Here is a 27,602-nt window from a genome sequence, read left to right on the forward strand (position 1 = left end):
TTGGCATAACGACAGCTTCCATCGAGCAGATTTTGGCAGCAGGTCAGTAAGTTGTTTTGAACTGACTTCTCTCCGTCAAATATTGACAGTACGCCAGTTTTGATATAATATTGTATTATAAACTTACCTTTAGAAATATCGGTCAGTTTTGTTGTTATATTTTTGTCAACGTCAAGAACTTTCACCATTTCAGTTATACCAACTTTCTTTGCTTTTGAAAATATTTTGGTTCAGCAAAGACTGCTATTCTATAACATTTCCATTGTTTGTATAAAGAACTATTCTATCAGTGTATTTGTATTGTTTGTGTGTGTAAACTTTGTTTTGCTTCAATTCGAAGAGATACTCAAATACGTCCATCTTTTTATTCTAAGTAAAATGTCATTTCCGAAAAATAGAAGCGTAAGTGTTTCAAAAGGTTTAATGGCGGTGGCAGATGTGAAGTTAAATTCACCAACTCAAACAAACAGTCAAAGTGTTGTTGTCAATGTCAAAGAAAGAGATGTTGAAGTGGGGAAACCATACGAAGACGAAGATGGTATAACAATAGTTCCTGTAAAAGAACAACCAACATATCCTGAAGTTAGCAGAGACTTAAGTTCTGTTGCAGATATTCGAAACGACTACATGCAACTTAAAGATAAGCTTAAAACTCAGGAGAAGATTTGTCAAGCTTTAGGTATAATGTTAAACTTGGTCGAACACAACCCTGTAAAAGTGAACTCATATGTCATTGCACCTCATGAAGTTTTGAAAGAACTATTGAAACTTTTGACAGAGGCAGACGATATAAACATCAAAGAAATAGAACCCGACATTGCTTGCTGTGGTGTTTCATATAATATCATTGACAAAATATACGTTATGAAAGGAGGTGAAACGTTGAACTTAAAATATAGTTTCCCAGACGTCATAAAAATATTTGACGACCACAACATTTCATTAAAATTTACTTGCTAAGTAAAAATGTCAAAACTTCTTGAAAGATGTTTGAAGAAAAATAATATAGACTTTATTTCATGTAAAGGACTTTACACACTTTTGAACGATATGAAAGACCCTGTTTTGTTTGTTCGTGTAGACAAAGGAAAGTTCTATGTCTTTACAAAATATTTGAACTTCTTAGACAGAGAACTTCAAGAAACGCCATGTGAAAGTTTAGATGAAGTTCTTCTCCACTTTCAGAAAAACTTTTAAATATATGTAAATGGCAGAAGACATAGTGGTTTATACTATTACGACTAAAAACCCTGAGTCATATAATTCTATAACAACAAACTTACAAAGTCCTCAAGGACGATATTGTAAACTGACCTTAAACACGATGACGACTAAAGCCTGTTTTGCTCTTTTGACACCAGAAGACTTTGTTGTTGTGAATGGTAAAAAATACTTCTTTGAAGATACTTACTCAGATATACCACCAACAGGTTTTGTTGACTTATTTAATACTTTAAGGACGGATGTAACATGTGCTGCAACTAGAGCAGGTTTCATTATGTTTGGATGTCCGACTGAGTTCAGTATAAACGATATGAGCTATAATACAAAACTTATATCTGGTTTTTACTACCAACAGTTTCCTATAACAGGAAAAGGTGTCATACAAGGTCTATCTGTTCCATTGACTTTAAGTACACCTATTTTATATATTGTTTCAAACTTAGGTTCAAAGTGCTATTCGAATGTCGACAGAAACTACTATGACCAAAAGATACTCATGCGTATAAACAACACATTCTCTGCTGGTTTGCCTATTGTTCATTCGAATGCAGAGTTTTCAGCTTTAGTAAACTCAAACACTTTAGCAAACATAAACTTAACCTTAGTTGACGCAAACTTTGTTCCTGTAAAACTTTTATGTCCTATGTATTTGTCAATGACGGCAGAAAGTTTCGAATTGGAAGATGCAACTGGTGAAAGTATTGTACTACAAGAACAACTTCAACAACAAATAGCTCAAGAACAACAAATGCAACAAATGGAACAAATGCAACAACAAAGTCAAGAATAAAAAAATATTTTTTTTATTTTTATAAAAATGTACAGAATAGATGTTTCAGATTTTTATGACTTCCAAGCCTTCAGAAATATGTGTCCATTTAGAGACTATAACAAAGCAGTCGAGAATTTGAAACGTTTAGTCATTTATGTTGACTCTGCCCGAATGTTATGTTATGAAAGAATGGGATGTAGTCTTTAACAAACCTAAAGCGACAATAGTTTCAGAACAAGAATGTAAACAGAAACTTAAGAAAATAAAAGTCGTACAAGTTGGCATGAAGATGTTAGATGCTTGGGTATCTTATTGTCAAAGTTAGATGATTTTTCAGTTCGTGGTATAAAGTTCTATACACCTCTCCAAACTTCTATTCTATCTTCACTGGATATAAATACGAACAAGTAGAATGGAAAGAAAATGTTATAGAAGCTTGGTTAGACCATGTCAAAGAAATTATATGCAATGGAAACGAAAGAGTCTATGAGTATATCTTATGTTGGTTTGCAAACATCTTACAACATCCAAGTGCTAAAAATGAAACTGCTCTCATTATAATTGGAAAACAAGGAACAGGTAAGAACACTTTCTTTACAGATATCTTGTGCAAACTGTTAGAAGGTTATTCGAACCCGAATATGACAAACTTAGAAAACATCTGCGGTAAGTTTAACTCTTCAATAGAGAATATGAAACTTATAGTATGTAACGAACTTCAAAGTATAGATACAACAAAAGTTTTGAACTCAGATGCTTTGAAGAGTCTTATAACAGACAAAGTTGGAGTTGTTGAAAGAAAATATAAAGACCAAAGAGTTTGTGAAAATGTTGCAAACTTCATCATGGTTTCAAACAATGCCGTTCCGATGAAGTTAGAAAGTTCTGACAGAAGATATGTAGTTGTCAGAACGTCAGATTCTCATATGCAAGATACAGAATATTTTGACGACTTAGCAGAAACTTTGACACCTAACTTTTACAACCACTTGTTCTCATATTTCATGACATTAGATATTTCAAAGTTCAATCCAAGACAAATTCCACATACCGAAGAGAGACAAACATTGTTAGAAGCAAACAAGAGTGTATATGAACTGTTCATAGATGAAACTGACTTTGAGTGTTTAGATGAAAGGTCATTGTACGATTCGTATAAACAGTATTGTCAAGAGTATGGTTATATGACAGCGTCTAAACGAACATTCTTGGCAAACGTCAAAAGTCTTTTAGACGTACAGAATGGTGTATATACAAAGAAAAATTTTTCTGAGTAAATTTTTAAAAAAAAATATTTTTTTATCCGATAGAAAAGATGACGAAATTCATCTCAGTAAACAAGTACATGTCAGGACTTAAAGAAGAACTAGACCCATTCACATATTTGAATGTTTACTTCTACCATTTTGAAAAGTCTACATTTGACAAAGTTTGGAACATCGAACCAGTTAAGTTTGCTATTGTGACTAAAAATGGTGCGAAATTTGAAGACTTAGACATAGAAGGTTTGTTAACAGTCAAAGAAAGTTTTGACAGAAGGTTCTCAAACCTTAAAGAAGGCAAAGCATACAAACTTGTTATACCTTATGAACCAAAGAAAGCAGACGACTATGAATATTATGAGTCTAAGATAGTTGAAGTTCAGGGTAGATTGGGTAAAAAGATTTTAGAGTCTAAGCCAGTGTTTGCTCCTAAAGAGGAAGAGAACATTGACATTGACCCAGAAATGTTCTAAAAATAAAATTTTATTTTTACATGTCATATCTCACCTTCTCTGGCTCTGGTTCTTTCTTCTCTTCTTCTACTTTCTTCTCTTTCTTTTCTCTCTTCTTCTTCTCTGGTGGAGTTATGTCAAACTTCTCAGAACCATATTTTTGTAAAAGGTCTTTGTCCTTTAATAGCTCTTCTATTCTGTTTTCTATTTCATTTTCAAGAACAGCGCATGTGTCTTCTTTGCATTCTAAGAAGTTTTGTTGGACTTCATCTCTCCAAGAGGCGTCATCTCTGTCAACAAGTCTGTCATTGACAAATTTTAAGACTGCTCTGCTTAATGTTTTATGGTTCTTGTCATATTCCAGAAACAGAACTTTAGAACAAATTCCCCTTTCTTGTTTACACTATGTAAGATTTTATGGTCGACAGATGTTTTGCTGTCGAAAAGCTTGTCTCGAATATAGATAGCGAAATCGCTAGACATTTTCTAAAAGATAAAAATTTTAATTTTTCTAAAAATATGTTAGAAAAAAAGTTTGCTGACATTGACAAGAAATTTGAGAATGTTTTAAATAAGAACAAGAGGAAGTTGGAAAATGCTCAGATAAAACCCATACATGACAAGTTCTTATTTGCTCAGAATGGTATAACAGGTCTAATCGCACCACCTGGGTCGGGTAAGACTTTCACTTATCTTAAAATGGCTGCACAACAACAAGAACTAGATGAGAAGAACCCATTCTATGAGTTAGTTGTTATTTGTAGTACTTCTGGTCAATTTGACCAAACCGTCAATTCGTTCAAAGATATTATAAAAAAGTCTAAGTTAGTATGTATAAAAGATACTGAGTTGTTAGATTGGATAAAGAAGTACCAAAGAAGAGTTTTGAAGTACAATGCTATAAATGAGTATATAAACTCGAAGTTTAAAGACCCAAATGAGGAAATGCAGAGAATATTAGAGAAGAAACACTTCAGAAACAAACAGAAAGAGATTGAGTACCTTTCGAAGAAATTGCAATCTTACGATTGGAAGACTTACCCTCACAGATGTCTTCTTATCTTAGATGACTTTGCTTCTCATCCTTTGTTAAAGAATAGAGAACAAGACATGTGTCGAATTCTTAAGAAGCTCAGACACTTTAACATTTCAGTTGTCATTTGTGTACAGACAGCCAAGAGTTTAAGTAAGGATGTAAAGAGAATACTTACTGATATCATACTTTTCCCCGGATTGTCCGAAGACGATTTCATGGAACTTATGAAAGAGTCCATGGCAGGTAAGTTTGACAGACATGAACTATGGGAGAAGTACAAAGTCATACAAGACCCTCATACTTCTTTCAGAATTCATATCTACGCAAACAAAGTTCAAATTGTAAAAAGTCAAGCGTAAAAATGTAAGTGTTTGAGTCTTAGTCTGTTGTGGTGCTGGGGCTGTCGGTTCTTCTGGCTTTGGAAGACATTCAGGAAGAGGAACGTCAGCCATCCGTTTGTGTCCTGTCGGAAGGAAGGACTTTTCCTGTCGGAAGGAAGGACTTTTCCTGTCGGAAAGAAAAATTTTTCCTGTCGGAAGGAAAAACTTTTCCTGTCGGAAGGAAAAACTTTTTCTGAAGGTCGGCCAAAAAGTTCTCAATTTTCGAAAATTTGAATGGTTTACGGACGGACAACTGGAAAAATTTTTCCTGTCGGAAGGAAAATTTTTTCCTGTAGGAAGGAAAATTTTTTCCTGTAGGAAGGAAAAGTTTTTCCTGTTGGAAGGAAAAGTTTTTCCTGTTGGAAGGAAAAGTTTTTCCTGTTGGAAGGAAAAGTTTTTCCTGTTGGAAGGAAGGACTCGGAATGCCAGAAGGATTTGACAAGACAATTTACCTTATAGAGCTACCTGAGCCATCTTTGGTGTCAAGCTTGAAAAATAAATGGTTCATTTACTCTGCTTGTTTGAAGTTGTCAAAATACTCTGTTATCTTTTCTTTCAGTAATGGCAAATCTTCTTTGAATGTAAGTATTGTACAACCTTTCATATCATAGTGTGTTTGAGGTAACGTATCTTGAACTATCTGTTTAACATCTTCATTCGGTGTCATTGAAATCGGTAAGTTTTCGCGATAGAACCAATTTCTGTCAGATTTGTAAATCTTAGCAAGGTCGTAAAAGCTTTTGTTGTTTCTTCTGACTAAATGCAACATAACCATATCTCTGTCTTCTTCATCTTCCATCTCTTCAGTGTAAATCATATACTTATAGTTCTTTTCCTTTCCTTTTGGTACCGAACGTGGTATTCTTTTCTGTATGTTTTTGTCTTTTGCTTCAATGACTTCATCTTTTGCTTCAATGACTTCATCTTTTGCTTGAAGTTTCTTTTCCATCTCTTCACGTTCTTGTCTATGAATTTCGTCAAGAAGTTTACAAACATACCAAGCATAGCGAGGTGAAGCCCACATTGCAACAGCATTTACTAAAAGTCTATGTACATACCAACCTCTCAAACCATTTGGCAAATTTTCACGATTTTCATGAGTTTTAGGCGACTGGGTTTTCTTACCTACTCGCTGTTCTTCACGATTTTCAGAAAAAAGTATGTCTCGCTGTGCTTCGCTCAAAAATTCTTGTGTGCTTTGGTTCCTAAACCAGTCTTTAGGAAGCTTAGTATCTGGAGCAAAACATGCTGTCAAAATACTTTGCATTTGGTACATGTCATCTTTGACCGAACGAATGAGACGTAACTGTTTGTTATACTGAACCCACTCGTATTCTTCACTTATGGCTTCATGAACGATAGCAGTTGTTGTGTTCTCTGATGTTGACATTACTGTCTTTACATACAAAATAAAAAAATAAAAAAAAATAAAATTAGCGTTATTTTCTATCTTTCACAAAAGACCAAAAATAAACGCTTTACATGTATTTTTCAGCAACTTCGTCAAATAATTTTATAGCTTTGTCGATCTCATCTACTTCAAACGTTTCTTTACCTTTCGTGGGAGCACCATACATCTTCTCAAACTTTTCAAGTAGTTCTGTTTCAGCAGCTCTCATATCGTTCACAAACACAACCTTAACTCTATTGACTGTATTGTCATATCTTTGAGTTATATTAAATGTTCTTCCTATCTTATATCTCTTTGTATTGAAGTCCTTCGGTTTCTGAACGATGTAAAGTAAGCCCTCACTGCAACGTTCCGTATCGAATGAACCATATGTTATGAAATTATATCCAACAACTGGGTCAATCCATAACAAAACTAGTGGTATAAGACTTTTGTCTATAAGATATGCTGTAGTTCCATAGAATCTTACCGATATCATAAGCTCAGGATTTCTTGTCAAAATTTTCTGAGTTGAAGCAATTCTAACCCAGTCGTGTGCTCTCTTTCCGGATGGAGATAAAATGTCTGACAAAGAATATTTTTTGTATTTCTTTGAGTATCTTACGTTTAAATCACCTATTCTAACCACCTTGGTCTCATTGTCTATCTTTTTAACTGTTTCAAACTCAGTGTTTGTCATTTGCTGTCTTTACATACAAAATAAAAAAATAAAAAAAATAAAAACTAGCTTTAATTTTATTTTTTCTATCTTGTATAAAAGATATGATTTCAGAGATTTTTTCACTGTTTTCATGAGTTTTATGCAAGACCGGAAAAAGTCGGGGTAGCATTTTTTCACGATTTTCATGAGTTTTAGGCGACCAGGTTTTTTTCCCTACTCGCAATTTTTCACTGTTTTCATGTGTTTTAGGCGACCCCTGTAAAAATCGGGGTCGCATTTTTTTCACGATTTTTCGTACGGAATCTCGTTCCTCGGTTTTCCGAGGGTCGCAATTTTTTTACGATTTTCGTACGGAATCTCGACCCGCGGTTTTCTACCGGTCGCAAACATATGAGGAAATTCATGAAATTTGGTCATTTTACTCAGAATTCAATAAAATATATTTTAGGCGACCAGGTCACTCGGTCACTCGGTCACTCGGTCACTCGGTCACTCGGTTAAATGAACTTCTCTGAAAAAGTGTGACAACATGACATTTTGACAACAACACAGGAAATAGACTTCATCGTATATGTTTTTTCACGATTTCATCGTAAATGAGTGTAAATCAGACAAAAATGAGTTTTGGTTGAAAAAACAGGTGGGGCCAAAAATGGCTCGACCTCAAAACAAGCATTTTGTGAAGAATATACCAACCGCCGGAATTCCGGCGGTTGCTTTTTTTATACAAAAATCAAGAGTTTTGGTTGAAAAAAGAGGTGGAGCCAAAAATGGCTCGACCTCAAAACAAGCATTTTGTGAAGAATATACCACCCGCCGGAATTCCGGCGGTTGCTTTTTTTATACAAAAATCATGAGTTTTGTGTGTTTTCTACGGTGGAGCCAAAAGTGGCTCGACCTCAAAACAAGCATTTTGTGAAGAATATACCAACCCGCGGAATTCCGCGGGTTGCTTTTTATACAAAATTCAACGGGTGAAAAAACAGTATAAGACTAGTTCTGAGATCTCACCACTTCACCTAAAATATATTTTTGCTGAATTCAATAAAAAGAAATGGTTCATTTACTCACAATATTTTTGTACAAAACAACCCCAAGCTTTTAACTTCTCTTCTGCAGCTTCTAATGCTATCTTAGCGAGTTCATATTCTCTAAATTCTCTCTTTAAATCTTCTTGTTCCCATTGGTCTAGTTCGTATGGAGAATCTCTATAACCAGAACATATCTCACGTTCATGTTCTATTTGTTTTTCATGCATTTTTCTAACTTCTTCTTCGAACAAAGGTTTTGCATTTTCAACTGTATCTTCAAGTTCTTCTTCATCTAATTTCTCATGAACTTTCTTGTCTATGGAGTCCATAATTTTTCCAACTGCTATACAATATTTTGGAGAAGCCCACATTGCAATATAGTTTACAAGTCTTGGGTCTACATACATTCCTCTAACCTGTTTGATTTCATCCGGAATTCCTGCATGAACTGTGTATAAAAAGCAACCCGCGGAATTCCGCGGGTTGGTATATTCTTCACAAAATGCCTCAAAATACTCTTCCCAGGACTTATTTTCCAACAACCTTCTAAAGTCCTTCCTAAACTGCTGACACATATTTGTTGCGTTAATATAACCATCCTTGTCTCTACGTAAGACTTCAATACCGTTGTAAGTGCCTTTTGTGAATGTTTCGCCATTAGATTTGTTCGTGAACGTTTTTGCTTCGACTGACATACTGTTCTTACAATAAAAATAAAAAAATATTTTTTGGTGGGACGTCGGACATTCGTTTGTGGCTTAACCGCGGGTTGCTTTTTATACAAAATTCAACGGGTGAAAGAATACGAAGAAGTCTATTTCCTGGACTGTTGTTGAGATGTCATGTTGTCACACTTTTTCAGAGAAGTTAAAATGACCGAGTGACCGAGTGACCGAGTGACCTGGTTACCTAAAATATATTTTTTCTGTCTTAAGGAAATTCATGGAAATTCACCTGTTGAACTTTGTATAAAAAGCACCCGCCGGAATTCCGGCGGGTGGTATATTCTTCACAAAATGCTTGTTTTGAGGTTGAGCCACCTCTTTTTTCAACCAAAAACTCATTTTTCAATACTTTTTCAGCACTTTTCCGTAGTTGTATATGAAAGACAATTCGAGATAAAAGTCATAGTACAATGGAATAATATGCTGCACACCGTTTGTAGTGAACCAAACTTGAAAGTCAGAGAAACTGTTACTAGGTGGTTCGTAGAATTTAGAAGCAAAGTCATAAAAGTCCTTACCCATACAAAGAAAACTGTTGTTGCTTGAACTGAAACTTGCATGACATATAACATTTTGAGGGTCAAATCTGTATGTTCGGGATAAAATTTCTTCATCTGATATATTTCTACCGGCATTTGTAAAGATATAGTCTAACGGTTTTGTATCTGCTACTTTTGTTCTTTGTTTTTCAACCTGAAGCATTTAATATATGTAAAAATATACTGTTTTAAAAACGTTTTTACTTCATGCAATGTTTTACTATTTCATGCAATGTTTTATTTCTGTGCCGTCTTCAAGCACACCCCAGTACTTGCGTTTGGAGAGGACATGAACTTCGGAAAATACCTTATCTAGCTTAAAAAAGCCCATCTTTTTACCGACCATACCCATTTCAATGAGTTTGTTATAGCCTTCTTCGTTCGTCATGAGTGCGTCTATGTTCTCGTAGTATACCTTCACTTTGGATTTAACTTCGGAGAAGAATTTGTTGTAGTTGTCAAGGACTGCTTTTGCGAACTGAGGGTATGACCAATGCTCGACAATAGGTTTTAATGTGGTTACTAAGCCATTTTGACCTTGAGTAAATTCGTACTTCAAAACAAAAGGAGAGAACCTTTCAACAAAGTTGTCGACCTTCTCATAGTGTTTACTCTTCATCGCTTGAGGTTTCTTAATGGAATATCCCCATGTTGAATTCATCAACAATTTCAGTGTCATTGCAAGTTTTGGGTTTGAAGCTTTCCTAATATCATAGAGTTGTTGCATGACTTTTCCAACTGTATAGTTCCTTCCCGGGAACTCACCATCTTCGTTTGGAATTCCAGTCGGAATATATTGAACAAACCTCATGTACGCAGCGTTAAGGTCGACATAGTATATTTTTTCATATGAGTCAAACTTGTCGCAACCTATGGGTCCGGTTTGTGGAAATTCAAGCGAGTCTCTTATCTTCTGAGAAACCTCTCCTGTTATCTCATAAACATCGTCGAAGCAGCCTGTTTCATATAAAACCTTCTGACCTAACTCTGATGCTCTCCAATACAATTTGACGTCGATCGGATGTCTCAATGGAAGTTTGTTTATAGCATCTTGAAGTTCTTGCAACCTCATTGGAAGTTCTTCTGGTTCAGGTTGGTATCCGAACAATCCAACTCCTTTTGGAACCATGTACTTCTTTTGTGCTATAACTTTGTCCGGAACAACTTTTGGTCTTGCTAACAACGAAAAGTTTGTTTCGTCTTTTGGTACAAAAGTTTCTGTAAGCTTGTCATCTGGAATCGGTTCCAACAAACCTTTCTCGAAAAGAATGTTAACAGCTCTGACAATGTTGCACTTACCTTTTCCGAACAATGGGTTTGTAAGACTTTCGTTCAACATGAAGTGGTTGTGGAGAAGTACAATCTTCAACCATGGTAATTTGAAGTCAACAACATAGTCATCGTGTGAAGAACCTTTCTCAGTCGGTATGTTGACTCGGATATTGACATTTGCCAACGGTGCAACTTTTGACAATTGACTTCTGAGTATATACCTTGTCTTCACACATGACTCAAGATACTTCATCTTCTCATCTGAAACAAGACCAGAGTTCCTGAGACATGTAAGAATACAAGGTTCATTGACAATTTTTTCTATTGAATTGTAAATTCCATATCTGGTTAAGTCAATGTCAGACTTATTTCTGAACGGGAAATAACCAGCATGTTGTCTGACTGCTTGAGGGTTATGTTGGTACCATTCGAACTTCACGCTTGCAATTCCTTCAATCGCATTCAAGATGTCTGAGTCGGAGTCAACCATTTGTTCTCTCTTTGTAGTCTTGAAAGCGTCAAGAAGTTGTGCGGCTGTTGCGACATTGCCATGCGCATAGTATATATGACCGTCCAGATCTGTTATGGTTAGTCTGAGATTGTATCCTTTCTTATTTCCGTCTTGTATGGCAGCAAGTACACCCATGAAGCCTTCTTTGTTCTTTCCATCGTCAAAGTTTACTGTAAAGGTTCGACCAGATGTAATTTTACTTCTAACTTCACGATACTTTTCATATGCATATCTTGTTCTTTCCATAGGAGCATGTGCGTCTTCACCTTTTCCTTTTTTCCTTCTCAAAGGATGCAATTGTTCGTCATGTTTCCAGTAGAATCTGGCAAAGCCGTCGTGTCCTTGAACTTGAGGCTCACTAACATCGAAAGGCATGTCCATAAGACGTTCTTCCTCTAACCTCTCTAGTCTGTTTGGATAATTGGCGCGCGCTGTTTCCAAGTCCATCTCATAGGTCAGACCAGCCAGTTTGTCATAGACTTTTATTGGCTTTCCCTTCCTATATTTAAACTTCTTTGAAACTTTCCAACCATATCTTTCTAACTCTGCTTTTATTCTAGCAGACCTTCTATCCATTCTATATAGAGGCATTTTTATATAAAAATAAAAATATACTGTTTTAAAAATGTTTTTCCTTTACTTTACATAACCTCCTGCTACCAGAAGTCTTTGACGCCAACCCATACCAGCTAATGAAGGTTGACTTGGTTTAGTTTGGAAACTAAACTTTGGTTTTGGTTTATCTTCAGTTTTTGGCTCACCTTCTTCTATTGGTTTTTCGTCACTTTTTGGTTCATCTGACTTTACCTCACTTGCTGGTATGGTTGTGTCGTCAACATCTTCATAAATATCATATGCCATTTGTTTTTGTTTTCCTTTCAACTTTTTGTGTTTGTCGTAAAGTTTAGAATATTTCGACTCTAAGTCAATGAGATGTTCTATAATGAACTGTTGGTCAGTGAAGTAAACTTTTCCATCTGTTGTCTCGAAAGCTCCTTCAGACTTCAATATTTTATTTGTTGAGAGTCTGTTTCTTTTTGAGATACTAGCCGTTCCATTTTTATGAAAAGTGACTTTGTAGTTAGAGTTTGTATTTCCAGACCTGGCACTTTCTATTATTGAATTTTTTCTCTTCATCTGTAGTTCTTTGACAGGTTTTGACAATGGTTCTGAACTTTTTGTTTGTGGTGTCAAATCTACCGTTTCAACTTCTTCCGTCATTTCATCTCAGTAAAAAATTTTAGTTTGGTTTGTTTTCAACTGGTTGTTTAGGTTTTTTAAGTCGGTCTAAAACTTCCTGAGGTATAGGAAGAACTTGACAAACACGTGGTTGTGTAACTGCTGGAAGTCGACAAATCCATCTTGAGCCCATTTGTCTCAAAGCTGTATTGTTCATTTCATCTCAGTAAAAAATTTTACATTCCCCACGTTTGAGGCGGTTGAGGTTGGTTGTTGTTTACCCACTGTTGTGCATGGTTATATCCTCTGTTAAAGAATCTTTCACCTTGGTCCATATAGTGTCCTGCTTGGTTATAGTAGTCATTTGCTTTGTTATAGTAGTTTCCTGCTTGTCTTCCTACATTGTCCATCCATCCTTGAAACTTTTCCTCTTGTTTCAGGATTTGGAATAAGATTTGCTGCATCTCGTGCTACCTCCCAACCTTTCTGTACAGTTTGTATAATAGGTTGCGCTTTCTCTTTCAGTATACCTAATGTACTCAAAATCTTCCTTCCAATTCCAAATGCACCTCTGGCTATTGTTCCCACTGCGGGTAAAAATCTAGATGCGACTCCTGCTAATGCGCCAAATAAACCCATTTCTTATGGGTTAAAAATGACGAATTCAAACAAGGACCCGTATGTTTCTAAAGCAACAAAGAAAGCACTCATGATAAAAATCTTTAGTTCAACACCAAATGCTTGGTTTATGGATATCTTGGAAAACATTCCAAGGTATAGAGAAGATGGACCACCATACTGGCTAATATTTGTTGGTCAAAAAACACAAGATACTGTGAAGCCATACCATTATGGTCCAAAAATATTTTAGATGTGAAAACTGCTTTGACAATATTCGTTGACAAATACCATCCAACAAAACTGACATCTGACTATGAAAGTTCTTTCAAATCAGATGATATTAAAAACTATCTGCGTTCAAAAAATGTAAACCAATATTTCATTGTCGACCAAAACCATTCTGCTCTTGGTGTCATTGACAGTTGTATAAAAATCTTAAGAGACTTAAACCAACCACAAGGTGGTGAGGTAGATGAAATGTCATATGACGACAAATATAGACACTTCTCCATGGCAAAGATGAGACAAGTTTTAAATATTTACAATAGCCGTAAACAAAAAGGTTTGGGAAACCACTCCCCTGAAGAAATGAAAAACAACCCTAACTTAGAGAAAGACTTTATATTTAACAATTTAGTCAAAAGAGACAAACAAGAAAGAATGCCAGGCTTCAAACTTCAGAAAGGTGACAAAGTAAAAATAGAAATACCTAAACGCGACCCATATGAAAATACTATTGACTATGACAACAACAAGTACCCGACAGGTACTCACATTCGTGTTCGTAAAAATAGAAGAAAGTATACAAGAGAATATTATGAAGTTTTAGGCAAACATGGCAAAATGTACAGACTGCAAGCAGAAGATAAAACTACTATTGTCAGACCTCGTTTCAAACTTGTCAAAGTTCAAGGTGGTATACTTTCAAAGACAGTTCCTAACAAATATAAGACAACTCCTGACGAATATGCTAAAGAAGTTGAAAATGACGACTAAGCAATTCTATACCATGCGTAAACTGTCATGTAAGGTGGCATATATTCTTTACTTTGTCCCGTTGTTTGCGTATACCCTGAAACGCGATGTGTATGGTTTCCTTCTCCCTGTGTGTTACCCCAGAAACAATTTATAGCAAACTGAACGTCCTCTTTAACATCATATCCTTTACCTTTTTTCATTGCTGACCAATCCCAAAATCTATGCTTATGCCAACCTGCTTCAGCTGTAGTTAAACTTACGTAGTGACTGTGTGCAGGTAAATTTTCACCTGAAATCGTTTTACTTCCACCTGTTTCCTTTGAAGAGTTTGCACAATACAAAAACCTGTCGACTATTTGTTCCCATGCACCAACACCAAACATTACTTGAGGACCTCTTGCTTCCATAGATGTATAAATAGAACCTACTGGGTTCATTAAATCAAACATATGAGATATTATAGGATTGTCTCTTTTGAACTTAAAATATAGTGCAACTATTTCAGGTTTCTTCTGGTTTGTGTCAGAATATTTTTTATAATATAATCTTATGTTTTCAGGGTGGGTAAAATCTTGACTATAATATTTATTTCTGTCATCTTCATAATAGTATACTATTCTCGTTTTTTCTATTGCATTATATTTTTTATATCTATAATATTCTAAATATAATGTTTGCTTTTTTGGGTCTACACGTGCGTCAACACCATAGTCATAATAATATGGTGCTGGAGCTGGGTCAGGCAATGTCATATCTACCATTTCATAAACTCTTAAATATTTCTTTTGTTCGTCTTCATATAAGTTTAAGTAGCAGTTGTTGTCTAATGGAACTTTAACTTGTGTACCATCATTCTTTTTATAGCTTACATACATTTCATTGTTATTTTTCGGAATGAGTTTATACCGTATACCATTTTTTAAGGAGTGTACAAACTCCCATCTAAAATATTTGTTTTCTTCATTGACAGAAAAGTCACCAACAATAGTTTCAATATTTTTTGTTCCAACTAAACTTTGGTACATTTCATTGACATATGTTTTATCTGCTTTCTTTTCAAGGCTAACGTTTAAGTCTGTTATTTCAGAAGATGTATGTGTATGTCCAACGTCACTTTTCCTGTTTAAGGTTTCTTGTAAGTTTGTAATATCAGATATAGAATGTGTATGTCCAACGTCACTTTTCCTGTTTAAGGTTTCTTGTAAGTTTGTAATATTTGCAATGGTATGTGTATGTCCAACGTCACTTTTCCTGTTTAAGGTTTCTTGTAAGTTTGTAATATTTGCAATGGTATGTGTATGTCCAACGTCACTTTTCCTGTTTAAGGTTTCTTGTAAGTTTGTAATATATTGCAATGGTATGTGTATGTCCAACGTCACTTTTCCTGTTTAAGGTTTCTTGTAAGTTTGTAATATTTGCAATGGTATGTGTATGAGTCTTTTTAGAATATTCGTTTTCAGCTCTTGTCACTTCACTTGACATTTTATTGTCAACATATGTTTTGTCTGCTAGTTCAGGATGAGTATGTTCTTTTGTTGCATATGTTGCATCTGCTCTGTCATGTTCTTCTTGAACTTTTCAATGACATACTCTTTGTCAGCTTTTGTTGTCAACATCTGCTTTCAAAAGAAGTTCATCTATAGGTTTCTCGTTTAAAGTTCCTTTTGTTGGATTTATACAGACAGTATGGTTCCTATTGTCTTGAAACAGAAACTCATCTGTCATTGGGTTCATTGTCAGTTTTAAGTTTCCTTCTTTCAATGACTCAGATATCTTAGAATAGTTTGAAAAGTTTGTTGTGTTCTTATTTAGAGCTTGTATAATGAGTTGTCGGTTGTGTTGTATTTCTCTCATAGACGCTGTTTCTTTCGACATTTTTATTCTAGATAAAATATGCTTTCAATAGAAAAAGAAAATTCTAGAGTTGCTACAACTAAACCATTAGATGAACTTTTTACTAATGTCGGTCAAAAGTTTGAGACAGAGACCGTAAAGCATGAAGGCTATCGTTTTGACTACCCATTGAGATGGCTAAGAGACCCATCCGTCACAAAAGCTGTTGGCTTTCGTAGAATGAAGTTCATTTCAGAAGCCATACATGGTTTCCCATTTACGGTCGGTTTTGAAGTTCGATACTATAACAAAGAAAAACGTACGTATGAGAAATTTGAACAGGGAAAACTTTTACAAGTGAATTTGCTTGTAAACTTAGAAACAACTCTTCAAGCTTTTCAAGAAAAAATAAACGATATCTATCTCGAATATGCAAACATTGACGAAGGAGAGTACCATCTCGATATTATATATGACAGGAAAATGCAACTGTTAAAATCAATAGAATAGAAGACCTTGGAGAAAACGTTTATATTTCTACAAAATATAACAACTTGGCATGGTATAGATTTTTGAGGATGTTAAATCAGCCTGCAGAATATCCAGTACACCCGAACTTTTATGAAGTCGAAAACCCTAATGGAACATATGAAAATGTTTTCGACCAGATGCTATTATAGTTCATGCTTCATTTTCTGGTGCGCAAAACTCTTTTTTATGCTTGGCAAATGACTTTTACGAAAAACCTACAAAGTTATATGAACCACCGAGTGGAAGTATTTCAGACTTTCAAGTATGGTTTACTACAGATGGAAGAAAGAGAATAATTCCATTATACCACGCGTTTTACTTAGAACTTAGTTTCATATACAACTACTATCGAACGGTAAAAATATGATTTTTAATACGGTTGAGGTGTTGGATTTGGTTGCCAACTAGACTGTGGTGCAGGTTCAGGCTGTTGTATAACAGGAGCTTGTTCTTCTGGTTCAGGGTCTTTAGGTATAATACCAACGAACTGACCTACTCTTTTACCAATATTTTTGACACCGTTCCAAATTCCTCTTCCGACAGATTTTATTCCATTCCATATACCTCTTCCAACATTTCGAAAGAAGTTTCCTATTCTTCCAAAGAACCCATTTTACTATATGTAAAAATCTAATGTCCGCCTAGTCTTTTACTTTTCCTGTTGAGTTCCATAGCATTCTTTAACTGGAGCTCATACATTCTATTTCTCCTCTGGTAGAAAACATAGTCTGGGTCAACTCCTGTGTTCGCGTCATCTGCATAGAGTTGTTTATATCCCACTTCAGGGTTTGTATAAAACTCTTTCCATCTCATATTTGCATACCATGGTGGCAAACCTAACGCAGCGTCATTTGACATGGCAGTTTGCATTTGTACATCTGTTGGCACTTGACCATAGTTTGCCATTGCAGTTTGTATTCTAACTTCATTTGGAATATTCTCTGGGTTTGGTTGTCCAGGTTGCTGTGCATTCGCTAAGTTCTGTGCGTCCATTTATATATTAGATAAAAATATCTCTTACGAGTACATATGCTGAACATTTGCTGGCATTGGTTCATCTTCATATTCTCTATATCTTTCTGCCACGTCAAATAAGTAAATGACACAATGGAAAAAACCTAAAACAAGTAGTCCTATTTCAAACCACATTTAGTTACCAATAAAATTTCTTTGTTGTGACACTTTTTCCGGTTTATAGGACCTCTCTCATATTCTATCTTATCATATCTAAACTCATAGTCATGTATGTCCTCTAACCATCTCATAACAGTTTCCAAACCACTTTTATCGGATGTAAAGTAAAAGCATGGATGGTTATGTAAAACGTCTAAAGTTTCTAAAGAGTCTCTCAAAGTCCAGTCTACTTGGTATTGAAAATCGTATGTGTTATAGAACGGTGGGTCTACTATAAAGAAAACATTTTCCTTGTCTTTGTATTTTTCATACAACTCTGTCCAATGACATCTCACAAACTCTATACCCTCAATATATTTTTCTATGTTCTCTTTGAAAACCTTTGTATAGTTAAGATATAAAACTTTTGACATAAGTGTTTCAATGTCATGAACTCTTATAGAACCACTATATAAAAGTCTAGAAGATATACTATCCCAGTCAATATACTCTGCCTTTTTCAAAACCTCTCTTACAATATTTTTCTTATCTAATGGTATACGTTCCATCTTACCTATAGGTATCTTTTCTTTCAACTCACTCAATATTTTGTTTGTGTCTGGTATATGTTTGAGACGGTTCATATAGTTGTCGAAGTCATTGCATATAATCTTTGAGTCTGGGAATACGGTATGGCACAGATGAGATATATAGAAACTTCCACCGAACAAATCTACAAATGTTAGACCATTCGGTAGTTTCTTAAGTTCTCTCAATAGAATATCTTTACATCTACTCTTATTTCCAAAGAAGGGTAACGGTGGTTTTGTAAAATTCATTTTATATATATAATAAAAATGTTTTTTCCTGAAAAGTGACAGAAAAGGCTTCTCAAAGTATACTTCCTTGGAACGCCCGTAACTTTTCCTGTCGCAACGATAGACTCTTACCTGTCCGGACATAGTTATACTATTTTTTTACCGAAAAGTCAACAGCAACGACTTTCAAAAATTTTAGGGGCTAGAGGGCACGAAGTGCCTGGAAGCCCCCTTTACCCAAAAAAACCTCATTTTATATAAACTGCATTTTATACTAAAACATCTTAGGGGCTAGAGGGCACGAAGTGCCTGGAGGCCCCACTACCTTTTTTTTTTTTTTTTTTTTTTTATAGCTCTTTGGGAAATTCAATACTTGTTAATTTATCACAATGCCAAAATGCATATTCACCAATGACTTGAACATTTGGTACTGATATCTTCTCTAACTTTATGCATCTATAAAATGCGGAATCACTTATAGCGAAAACATCAGGAAGATTTATTTCTCTAAGTTCTGTACAATTTCCAAAACTTCCATATCCCAAAGCCATGATATTAGAACTAAACTCAACTGTTTGAAGTTTGGACCAAAACGCAAAAGCATAATCTGATAACTTATAAATATCTTCTGATAAATACTTTATTGATGTTATCTTTGTTTCACCATACTCAACTCCCATAAAATCAGATAACTTAGGTGGAACAATTACTTTTAATGGTTTCGTTAAGTAACTAAATGCCACTGTATTGATTGAATCTATTTCATCAGGAATTTGAAATTCATTTATATCGGTCTCTGTATAAATACTAAGTTCATTGTTTTGAAGCCAAACAATACCATAATTCTTTTCAGCAATTAAAGGATTGTTTGTAAATGAAATCCTTGGTAATTTTAGGAAGCCTTTCAGTAAATTTAAGTCAAAACTTGCTCTCTCCCCATCAAATGTAATTTGTTTCAGATTTTTACAATTAAGAAATACAAATTCACCAGTACAATCAATAGGTAAAGTTACTGAACTAATACTTGTTTCATCAAAAGCATACCTATCTAGTTTATGGATATTTTCTAAATTAATTTTCTTTAATTTGTTATAGCCGCTAAAGCACTTATAACCAATTTCTGTGATTGATGGACATAAGATGACTTCTTCCAAGTTTTTATTCGGATTGGGAGTTTGCCATGAATCAAAATCTAATGTTACTAAATTTGTAATTGTTTGACTGAATTTAAGAATTTTAACATCAAATCTGAAGTCAGACATTGTGCTTGAATCAAAATCCAATACTTCAAGCGTTGTATATCCATTATAATAGTAAGAATTCATATCTCTGTAGGAAGTAATTGTAATGCGACATTCGTTCCAAAATGTTTGTACATCTTGTGATACTGTTGGACTTTTAGTCAAATGTGCAGCAAATAGTGAACACTTAAGCATATTTTGAACTAAAATGATTTTTTTAAAAAAAAATTGAATCCATATTCAATCAAAATTCTTAAAAAAAAGTAAAGAGCCTCATAATTAAAACAACAATTATATAATTTGAATATAACAACAATTATTCAATTATCCAAATAATAATGTATCCTAAGTTTAATGCTCGCTCGTATGATTATCCAATTATTGAAAATGCGATTCAATAATTTCAGAGGCAAAACCGTCATATGTCAGGAAAATTAACGCACTGGAATAAATATTTCATCAGTATGTATAAACAAATGAATTTTTAATATCAGTAATCTGAAAGCAAAAAATAAATCTGAATTTTTCGAATTCAAAGTTTAAATATTGAATAATGCACATTATTATTTAAAAATCAAAATCCATCATGCTAATTCGTTCCTTAGAGGAATCTCGATTAACCACATCTAAAATTAATTGTGAAAATAAATAGTTAACAATTTTTTCCTGATTGTTCTTATCTTTCAGGACTAACCGTAGTGTAGAGAACGATCCTGATTTAAGTTTCTAAATATATTCAATTTAATTTGTATTTTAAAGTGAATCATTAATACCAAAATAAATTACTAATCATACAATTACAACAACCACGAATGTTATTGAAATAAATTTTGATTGAATACATTTCTTTTCCTTTATAATTCTTCCAAATTTAAAAATATTCAATTTTTTTGTGAAGTTTACTGTTCATTTCAAATTAATGTTGAAAAATCTTCTTCTATCAAATTTAATTAAAAATGAGATCAAGCTCAATAAACAAATGCAGATCAACAATAATATAATGATATTCAACTCAAACAACGATTTTTGGATGCAAGTATTAAAAGTCAGATTAAAACTCACAATATTGATACAATCAATATAGAAAATGATATTAATGAAATAAATTACTTTTTGGGAATAGAATTAATCAAGAATATCAATATTAATACAGATCACACTGTATCTCTTTCAGATTCACTATTCTATGGATCAAGGAATATAGAATCAGTAACTTGTACAAATAATATTGTTGTTGGTCCAAAGTGTTTTGAACAATCTACAATAAGAAACATAGATTTCACAAAAATAACGGAAATAGGTGAAGATGCATTTAAAAACTGTTATAATATAAAGAACGCTGATCTAAAATCATTGACAAGTATAGGTAATTCTGCATTTGCTTCAAGTGGATTAGAATCTGTGATCATTCCTTCAACAATATCAAAAATTCCTGATCATTGTTTCTATCAATGTCCAAATCTAACAAATGTTGAATTCAAAGGTCCTGTTGATATTTATCAATATGCATTCGCAGATTGTTTTCAATTGTCAAATGTTGTTCCTGGATTTGAACAAATTTCTCATATCAAACATTATGGATTCAGAGGATGTTCAGTTCATAAACTAAAATCCAACGACTGTGAACTTGGTGGTGGTGTTTTCCAAAATTCACACGTCGAAAGTATTGATGCAACGAACCTTAAGATTGCATCTAAAGATTTCCGAGGTTGTCGAAATCTTGTTTATGTCAACATCACAGGAACACTCGAAATTATTGACGGACCTCCTCCAGAAGTTCCTTATTACTATGAAAGACCACATGAAGTTGAAACAGAGCGCTTAAGGTTTTATTTTCCTAGAGCATTCGCTTTCGAAGATTGTGTTTCGTTACAAGAATTCAAAGTAAATGCATGTCAACAAATTGGAGATTCATATTTCAGAAACTGTTTGAAACTGAAAGAAATCAAAATTGTTTCAGAAGTTCTTGGATCTCATTCATTCATGAATTGTGTTTCATTAGAATCAGTCGACTTGCGAACAGTTACTCAGATTGGTGATGGATGTTTTGGAGGATGTGAAAATCTTAAGAGTATTATTGGATTAGAAACATCAAGAACATATGATGCCAATGTTTTCAATGACTGTCCAAACTTAGTTATTTCGGAAGTTGGCAATGTTGGTTGGGAAATGTTTTCAATGTGTCATTCAATCACAAGTGTTGTTTTCAAAGGCACAGAATTACAAAACGGTGTTTTTATGCATTGCTTGAATTTAGAAAGTTTCGAATGTCAGAGTAGCTTTCAATCTATTCCAGAAAAGTGTTTTTATGGATGTATCAAACTTATTACTGTAATATTACCTCCATCTGTTACAAATATTGGCAATTATGCATTTTTCAATACATCTCTTCGAAATGGTTTCACATTTGATAGTATTCAAAAAATTGGTGATCTATCATTTGCATACACTCACTTACAAACTGTTACTCTATTCGAAATCAGATATGATTACTATATGAAATATCCAATTTTGATGCAATTCAAAAATAGAGAATATGCAGTATATGTAGCCCCATTCAAATGTTGTAATGATTTGACAAAGGTTGTTTTCAAATGATCAGAAGCACCTCCAATGACTGGATTTTTCGATGAATGTGAAAAATTAACCGAGATAGAAGTTATTTCTGATAACTACATTCTTGAAAATGATGTAGTTTATAACAAAGAAAAGACAAGAATTATCTCATTCTCAATCATATCTCCAATAGAATCTTTCACTGTTCCTGAATCAGTTAAAGCATTAAATGATTTAGCATTTTATGGCACAAAGAATTTGAAAAATTTGACATGTAAACATATTGTTGAAATCGTTTATGCAACATTTCTTAAATCATCTCTAGAATATATTATATTGACTGATGATTCGAATACTTTCATATTACAAGGATTTACATTTTCATATTCATCAAATCTGAAATATGTTGAAGTCAACTGTGAAATTTTTCAAATGTGCGATTTCATGTATTGTACAAGTCTAGAATTTGTCAAAACCAATGCAAATCGAATAGGACCTGGAGTATTTATGTTTTGTAAATCTTTGAAAGAATTTAGTTTCAAAGGAGTTAAAGAAATTCAAACAAAAGCATTTTCCAATTGTCATTCATTAAATAGAATAGAATTTGATCCCAATATCCAGGGAATTGCAGGTTTCGCATTTAAAAATTGCATAAACATTCAAGAAGTTATATTTGATCAATTAACACAAATGAGCGGAATTGAACAAGGAGTATTTATGAATTGTATTCGTTTATCATCAGTTGCTCTTCCAATTTATATGCAGAATATTATGGATTTTGCATTTGCAAATACTTCTTTGAAGGAAATTAGAATTCCTCCAACAGCTCAAGTTATGTCACATGCCTTAGATAATAATCCAAACATAAAAATAATAAATACACTTGTTTATGAGAATGAATTTGTAACATATTCTAGAGGGGAAAAAACTTTTATTACAACATTAAGTAAACCAAATTCTACCTATACAGTTCCAGATGGAATAGATCAACTAAATGCATTAGCAATTAACTCAAATCATGTTTTTAATGAAACTATTGGTGCATATGAAAATGATTTAGGAATTCTAACTCTGATTATACCAGAATCAGTTCATCAGATTAGTATTGGAGGCAATACACAATTCTTTCAATTAGGATTGCATTTTGTTGAAAACATTTGTTACAATGGTACTGAATTAGAAATGCAGATATATTATAGTGATGCATTGCGTTACTTTAGTTCGTTTTTATATTATCCAATGGATCCGGAGATGATGGGTGGCTATTTGGTTGATATTGATGGACCATTTCCAAATCCAAAACTTTATGCACCTAACTTGAAGGTTTCTGAATATTATATGAGTGCTTTCCAAATTTTGCGAGAACCATGTCCTGAAAGTGTAACACCACCTGAAAAAATTATTGATGAAGCAGATATTATTCATAAAAAGATTGTTATCAAAAAGGATCAAACACGAAATTCCGAGACTGCTTCTAGTAATTTCAATTCGTATACACAAAGTTCAACCACAGAAAGTTCAAATGATCCTATTTTGTCAATAGAAGGTGGAAATGCATCAAATAATGATTCAAAATTATCATCGAGAGAGAAGATAACTATTGCAGTTTGTGTTTCTCTATTAATTGTTGTTATAGTTTTGTCTGTCATATACATTTTCATCAGAGAAAAAACATCAACAATATCAGATGATAGTGATGTCTTCGAAATGGCTGAAGAAACAAAACAAACTGGAACTGCAGTTACATATGATAATCCATTCTTTTCAGCACATGGATCTCTGCAAGATGATCCATTTGCATCCGATTTCCAAAATGATGATGAACAAGATCAATATTTCAGAGATGGTGATGATGAATAAAAATTTCGATTATATGTTAAATATTTCATTCTAATTTTTTGCAATAAATTGTTTTACTGAAATATGTAGTATTGTATTTCATAAGATAGATCGATTCTAATTATGATTATATGTTAAATGTTTAATTTTAGATTTTTGTTTGTATTAGGGGAATTATTTTTGGATTGATTCAAATCATAAAAAAAACTTTTAATTTTCGTTTATTTATTCAGCTAATATCCTAGTGGTATTAATTAGAACTTCGCATCCTTTTTCGTCGACTTCAACATATTCATATTCAATGTAATTCTTCCGATCAATAACACTATATCTATTGAGTCTATCTCTATTTAATATTAGTTTGTCTGTATTTTTTACAGCTGTTGGAACATTATGTTCCCACGAAGCAGGTGTCATTTCTGTTGTAAAAACTTTGTATAATACATAGATATCAGGACCATAATTCATTCGAAGTGCATCTAATCTTTCAGAACGCATTGTTGGGTTAATCATCTTATGACCTGTTTTATTAATTGAAAATGGGGCATAGAATGAATAACTCATTGCAGATTCATCAAGAGAAATAACCGATTGAGGAAGTTTTAGAATAGGAATTCTTTCTGAATTAAGAACCATTACCAAATCTTCATTATTATAGTTGGAATCCCTCGCCAAATAGTCATATTCAGAGAGTTGGAGACTGAGTTCATCAAAACTCTTCATACCTTCACTAACTTCATATATTTCTTCTTGAAGGCCAAAAACACAAACAACTGTCATAGAACTCTTGATATATAGTTCGTGTGATGTAACACAGAATATTGGATGATCATCATGAACTATCAGTTTTAGATTTCTGCAGAATGCGAACGAAGATCCATTGACGAACATTATTTTATTTGTTATTTCGAATGTTTCTAACTTTGTTGACGCGAAAGCAAAACCAGGAATTTTTGTCAATTGATTTCCAATATTTATATTTTTAAGTGATTTACAATTCGCAAAACAATACTGACCAATATTAAATAACTCTTTCGGAAATTCAATACTTATTAATTTATCACAATGCCAAAATGCATATTCACCAATGATTTGGACATTTGGAGCTATTACCGTTTCTAGTTTAAAGCACCGATAAAATGCATAATTACTAATTGAGAAAACATCAGGTAGATTTATTTCTCTAAGTTCTGTACAATTTGCAAAACTTAGTCCAATTGGAGAATGAATAATCCGGTAATTTGAATAAGTTGCTATTCAAATATTTTATTGATGATATTTTTGATGTGACATAATCAATTCCCATGAAATTTGATAATTTAGGTGAGACAATTACTTTTAATGGTTTTGTTATGTAACTAAATGCATATGAATTTATTGAATCAATTTCATCAGGAATTGGAAATTCATTTATATCGCTTTCTATGTATATACTAAGTTCCTTATTTTGCAGTTTAACAACACCATAATTCTTTTCTACAATCAATGGATTATTTGTAAATGAAATCTTTGGCAACTTTAATAATCCTTTCAAAACTCTTTTGTCAAAGCTTTGTCCTTCTCCATCAAATGTAATTTGTTTCAAATTTTTGCAGTTTGTAAATGATTCATCAACATTACAGTCAATTCTTAAAGTTATAGAACTAAGGTTTGTTCCTTCAAAAGCATTAATGCCCAGTATTCGTACATTTTCTAAATTAATTTTAGAAAGTTTAGTATATCCATTGAAACATTTAGCATCTATTTGAGTGATTGATGAACATAGTATAACCTCTTCTAAATTTTTATGATTATTTGTTATACCATTGTAATTAAAAGTTAAAGTTGTTAATGTTGTAATTGAATTGCTAAATTTAAGAATTTTAACACTAAATGCAAAGAAAGTCAGTTTTGGTGAATCATAATCCAGTACTTCAAGCGTAGTAAAGTCATTAAAATTATAGTTATACATATCATTCTGTGATGTAATGGTAATGCGACCTTCGATCCAATAAGATTGGAGTGTCCGTGATATTATTGGACTCTTGCTTAAATAAGTTGCAAATAGTGAACACTTCAACATCTAATTTATTTTTTCGTCTGAAATCCTAATTCGAAAGATATTGAATTAATTTTTTTGGTAAATTAAAGAATTCAAAATTATAAATTCATACGTTTCTTTTTCTTTATTACTTTTTTTGGTTGACAAATTTTTGAGAATAGTTTAAACCGTCAAATATTATAATCTGCATTTCGGATAACATATATAATATATACACATATGTGAAGATAAAATTTAATGTCAATAACATGAAATCGAAATCCAAATCTTCTTGCAAAATTGAGAAGTTTACAAAATGAAAATTTTAATTGAAATACTTTTCAACAATTTTACAATCGTTTTCGGCTTTTAGTTTTGATAATAGTATACAAAAAGAATAGTTTTTTACAATTACCAAAAATTTGAATTACCTCAATGAACATTTTTCTTTAGAAAATTTTCAAACAACAGGAATTCAGTTTTAATAAGTAACATTTCCTTCCAACATAAATTCCAGATATTTAATTTTTTTAGACAATCAAATTAATGACAATTGTGAAGTTTACAATATTTTTCAAATTAATGTTTAAGCGTCTATTCATTACCAATATGATAACAAGTGAGATAAAACTTAACGCACAAATACAGATCAATAACGGTAAAATGATATTTAACTCAATTGATGATTTTTCGGATGCGAGAATTATTGAACAGATTAAAACTAACAATATCGATACAATTAATATCGAAAACAATATCAATGAAATAAAATACTTTTTGGGAATAGAGTTCATCAAAAACGTTAATATTAATTCAGATCAAACTGTGACTCTCTCTGATTCACTATTCTATGGATCAAGAAATATAGAAACAATAATTTGTACAAATAATATTGTTGTTGGTCCAAAGTGTTTTGAACAATCTACAATAAGAAACATAGATTTCACAAAAATAACGGAAATAGGTGAAGATGCATTTAAAAACTGTTTTAATATAAAGAGTGCTAATCTAAAATCATTGATAAGTATAGGTAATTCTGCATTTGCTTCAAGTGGATTAGAATCTGTGATCATTCCTTCAACAATATCAAAAATTCCTGATCATTGTTTCTATCAATGTCCAAATCTAACAAATGTTGAATTCAAAGGTCCTGTTGATATTTATCAATATGCATTCGCAGATTGTTTTCAATTGTCAAATGTTGTTCCTGGATTTGAACAAATTTCTCATATCAAACATTATGGATTCAGAGGATGTTCAGTTCATAAACTAAAATCCAACGACTGTGAACTTGGTGGTGGTGTTTTCCAAAATTCACACGTCGAAAGTATTGATGCAACGAATCTTAAGATTGCATCTAAAGATTTCCGAGGTTGTCGAAATCTTGTTTATGTCAACATCACAGGAACACTCGAAATTATTGACGGACCTCCTCCAGAAGTTCCTTATTACTATGAAATGTGACTTTTTATAGGATCTGAACGTTTCAATTACCATTTCCCCAGAGCATTCGGTTTCGAAGATTGTGTTTCGTTACAAGAATTCAAAGTAAATACATGTCAACAAATTGGAGATTCATATTTCAGAAACTGTTTGA

General features: G+C 33.1%; 14 protein-coding genes and 2 pseudogenes across 16 annotated transcripts, besides 1 other annotated feature; 8 read left to right on the forward strand and 8 right to left on the reverse strand.

Moving 5' to 3' along the window:
• Window positions 1-18,698: part of a mobile genetic element that runs on past the window's edge.
• TVAGG3_0905800 (protein of unknown function, DUF4106 family) lies at window positions 424-960 on the forward strand (the record flags this gene model as incomplete). Its single annotated transcript, XM_051251549.1, has 1 exon — window positions 424-960. One exon carries the CDS (start codon window positions 424-426, stop codon window positions 958-960), a length of 537 nt encoding a protein of 178 aa, XP_051077123.1.
• On the forward strand, window positions 1,208-2,014 carry TVAGG3_0905810 (uncharacterized protein; the record flags this gene model as incomplete). Its single annotated transcript, XM_051251550.1, has 1 exon — window positions 1,208-2,014. The coding sequence occupies one exon, from the start codon at window positions 1,208-1,210 to the stop codon at window positions 2,012-2,014; it is 807 nt and encodes a 268-aa protein (XP_051077124.1).
• Window positions 2,042-3,273, forward strand: TVAGG3_0905820 (annotated as a pseudogene). Its single transcript has one exon. A coding segment is annotated over exon 1 (1,232 nt).
• On the forward strand, window positions 3,312-3,731 carry TVAGG3_0905830 (uncharacterized protein; the record flags this gene model as incomplete). Its single annotated transcript, XM_001321447.1, has 1 exon — window positions 3,312-3,731. The coding sequence occupies one exon, from the start codon at window positions 3,312-3,314 to the stop codon at window positions 3,729-3,731; it is 420 nt and encodes a 139-aa protein (XP_001321482.1).
• TVAGG3_0905840 lies at window positions 3,751-4,193 on the reverse strand (annotated as a pseudogene). Its single transcript has one exon. A coding segment is annotated over exon 1 (443 nt).
• TVAGG3_0905850 (protein of unknown function, DUF4106 family) lies at window positions 4,230-5,105 on the forward strand (the record flags this gene model as incomplete). Its single annotated transcript, XM_001321449.1, has 1 exon — window positions 4,230-5,105. The coding sequence occupies one exon, from the start codon at window positions 4,230-4,232 to the stop codon at window positions 5,103-5,105; it is 876 nt and encodes a 291-aa protein (XP_001321484.1).
• On the reverse strand, window positions 5,635-6,516 carry TVAGG3_0905860 (KilA, N-terminal/APSES-type HTH, DNA-binding family; the record flags this gene model as incomplete). Its single annotated transcript, XM_001321450.1, has 1 exon — window positions 5,635-6,516. One exon carries the CDS (start codon window positions 6,514-6,516, stop codon window positions 5,635-5,637), a length of 882 nt encoding a protein of 293 aa, XP_001321485.1.
• TVAGG3_0905870 (organellar and viral DNA polymerase type B) lies at window positions 6,605-7,216 on the reverse strand (the record flags this gene model as incomplete). Its single annotated transcript, XM_001321451.1, has 1 exon — window positions 6,605-7,216. The coding sequence occupies one exon, from the start codon at window positions 7,214-7,216 to the stop codon at window positions 6,605-6,607; it is 612 nt and encodes a 203-aa protein (XP_001321486.1).
• Window positions 8,262-8,924, reverse strand: TVAGG3_0905880 (uncharacterized protein; the record flags this gene model as incomplete). Its single annotated transcript, XM_051251551.1, has 1 exon — window positions 8,262-8,924. The coding sequence occupies one exon, from the start codon at window positions 8,922-8,924 to the stop codon at window positions 8,262-8,264; it is 663 nt and encodes a 220-aa protein (XP_051077125.1).
• Window positions 9,714-11,852, reverse strand: TVAGG3_0905890 (uncharacterized protein; the record flags this gene model as incomplete). Its single annotated transcript, XM_051251552.1, has 1 exon — window positions 9,714-11,852. One exon carries the CDS (start codon window positions 11,850-11,852, stop codon window positions 9,714-9,716), a length of 2,139 nt encoding a protein of 712 aa, XP_051077126.1.
• Window positions 11,913-12,497, reverse strand: TVAGG3_0905900 (phage tail repeat-like family; the record flags this gene model as incomplete). Its single annotated transcript, XM_051251553.1, has 1 exon — window positions 11,913-12,497. The coding sequence occupies one exon, from the start codon at window positions 12,495-12,497 to the stop codon at window positions 11,913-11,915; it is 585 nt and encodes a 194-aa protein (XP_051077127.1).
• On the reverse strand, window positions 12,517-12,672 carry TVAGG3_0905910 (uncharacterized protein; the record flags this gene model as incomplete). The annotated part of the gene is made up of 1 exon (XM_051251554.1): window positions 12,517-12,672. The coding sequence occupies one exon, from the start codon at window positions 12,670-12,672 to the stop codon at window positions 12,517-12,519; it is 156 nt and encodes a 51-aa protein (XP_051077128.1).
• A 2,875-nt stretch (window positions 18,699-21,573) lies between the features above and the next one.
• TVAGG3_0905920 (ribonuclease inhibitor domain-containing protein) lies at window positions 21,574-22,188 on the forward strand (the record flags this gene model as incomplete). Its single annotated transcript, XM_001321453.1, has 1 exon — window positions 21,574-22,188. The coding sequence occupies one exon, from the start codon at window positions 21,574-21,576 to the stop codon at window positions 22,186-22,188; it is 615 nt and encodes a 204-aa protein (XP_001321488.1).
• Window positions 22,189-22,203: 15 nt separating this feature from the next.
• On the forward strand, window positions 22,204-24,006 carry TVAGG3_0905930 (ribonuclease inhibitor domain-containing protein; the record flags this gene model as incomplete). Its single annotated transcript, XM_001321454.1, has 1 exon — window positions 22,204-24,006. The coding sequence occupies one exon, from the start codon at window positions 22,204-22,206 to the stop codon at window positions 24,004-24,006; it is 1,803 nt and encodes a 600-aa protein (XP_001321489.1).
• Window positions 24,007-24,210: 204 nt separating this feature from the next.
• Window positions 24,211-24,876, reverse strand: TVAGG3_0905940 (uncharacterized protein; the record flags this gene model as incomplete). Its single annotated transcript, XM_001321455.1, has 1 exon — window positions 24,211-24,876. The coding sequence occupies one exon, from the start codon at window positions 24,874-24,876 to the stop codon at window positions 24,211-24,213; it is 666 nt and encodes a 221-aa protein (XP_001321490.1).
• Window positions 24,877-26,614: 1,738 nt separating this feature from the next.
• TVAGG3_0905950 (ribonuclease inhibitor domain-containing protein) lies at window positions 26,615-27,469 on the forward strand (the record flags this gene model as incomplete). The annotated part of the gene is made up of 1 exon (XM_001321456.1): window positions 26,615-27,469. One exon carries the CDS (start codon window positions 26,615-26,617, stop codon window positions 27,467-27,469), a length of 855 nt encoding a protein of 284 aa, XP_001321491.1.
• Between the last annotated feature and the right edge of the window lie 133 nt (window positions 27,470-27,602).

Source organism: Trichomonas vaginalis, chromosome I (assembly GCF_026262505.1).
Source record: "Trichomonas vaginalis G3 chromosome I, whole genome shotgun sequence".
NCBI classification, from domain to species: domain Eukaryota; phylum Parabasalia; order Trichomonadida; family Trichomonadidae; genus Trichomonas; species Trichomonas vaginalis.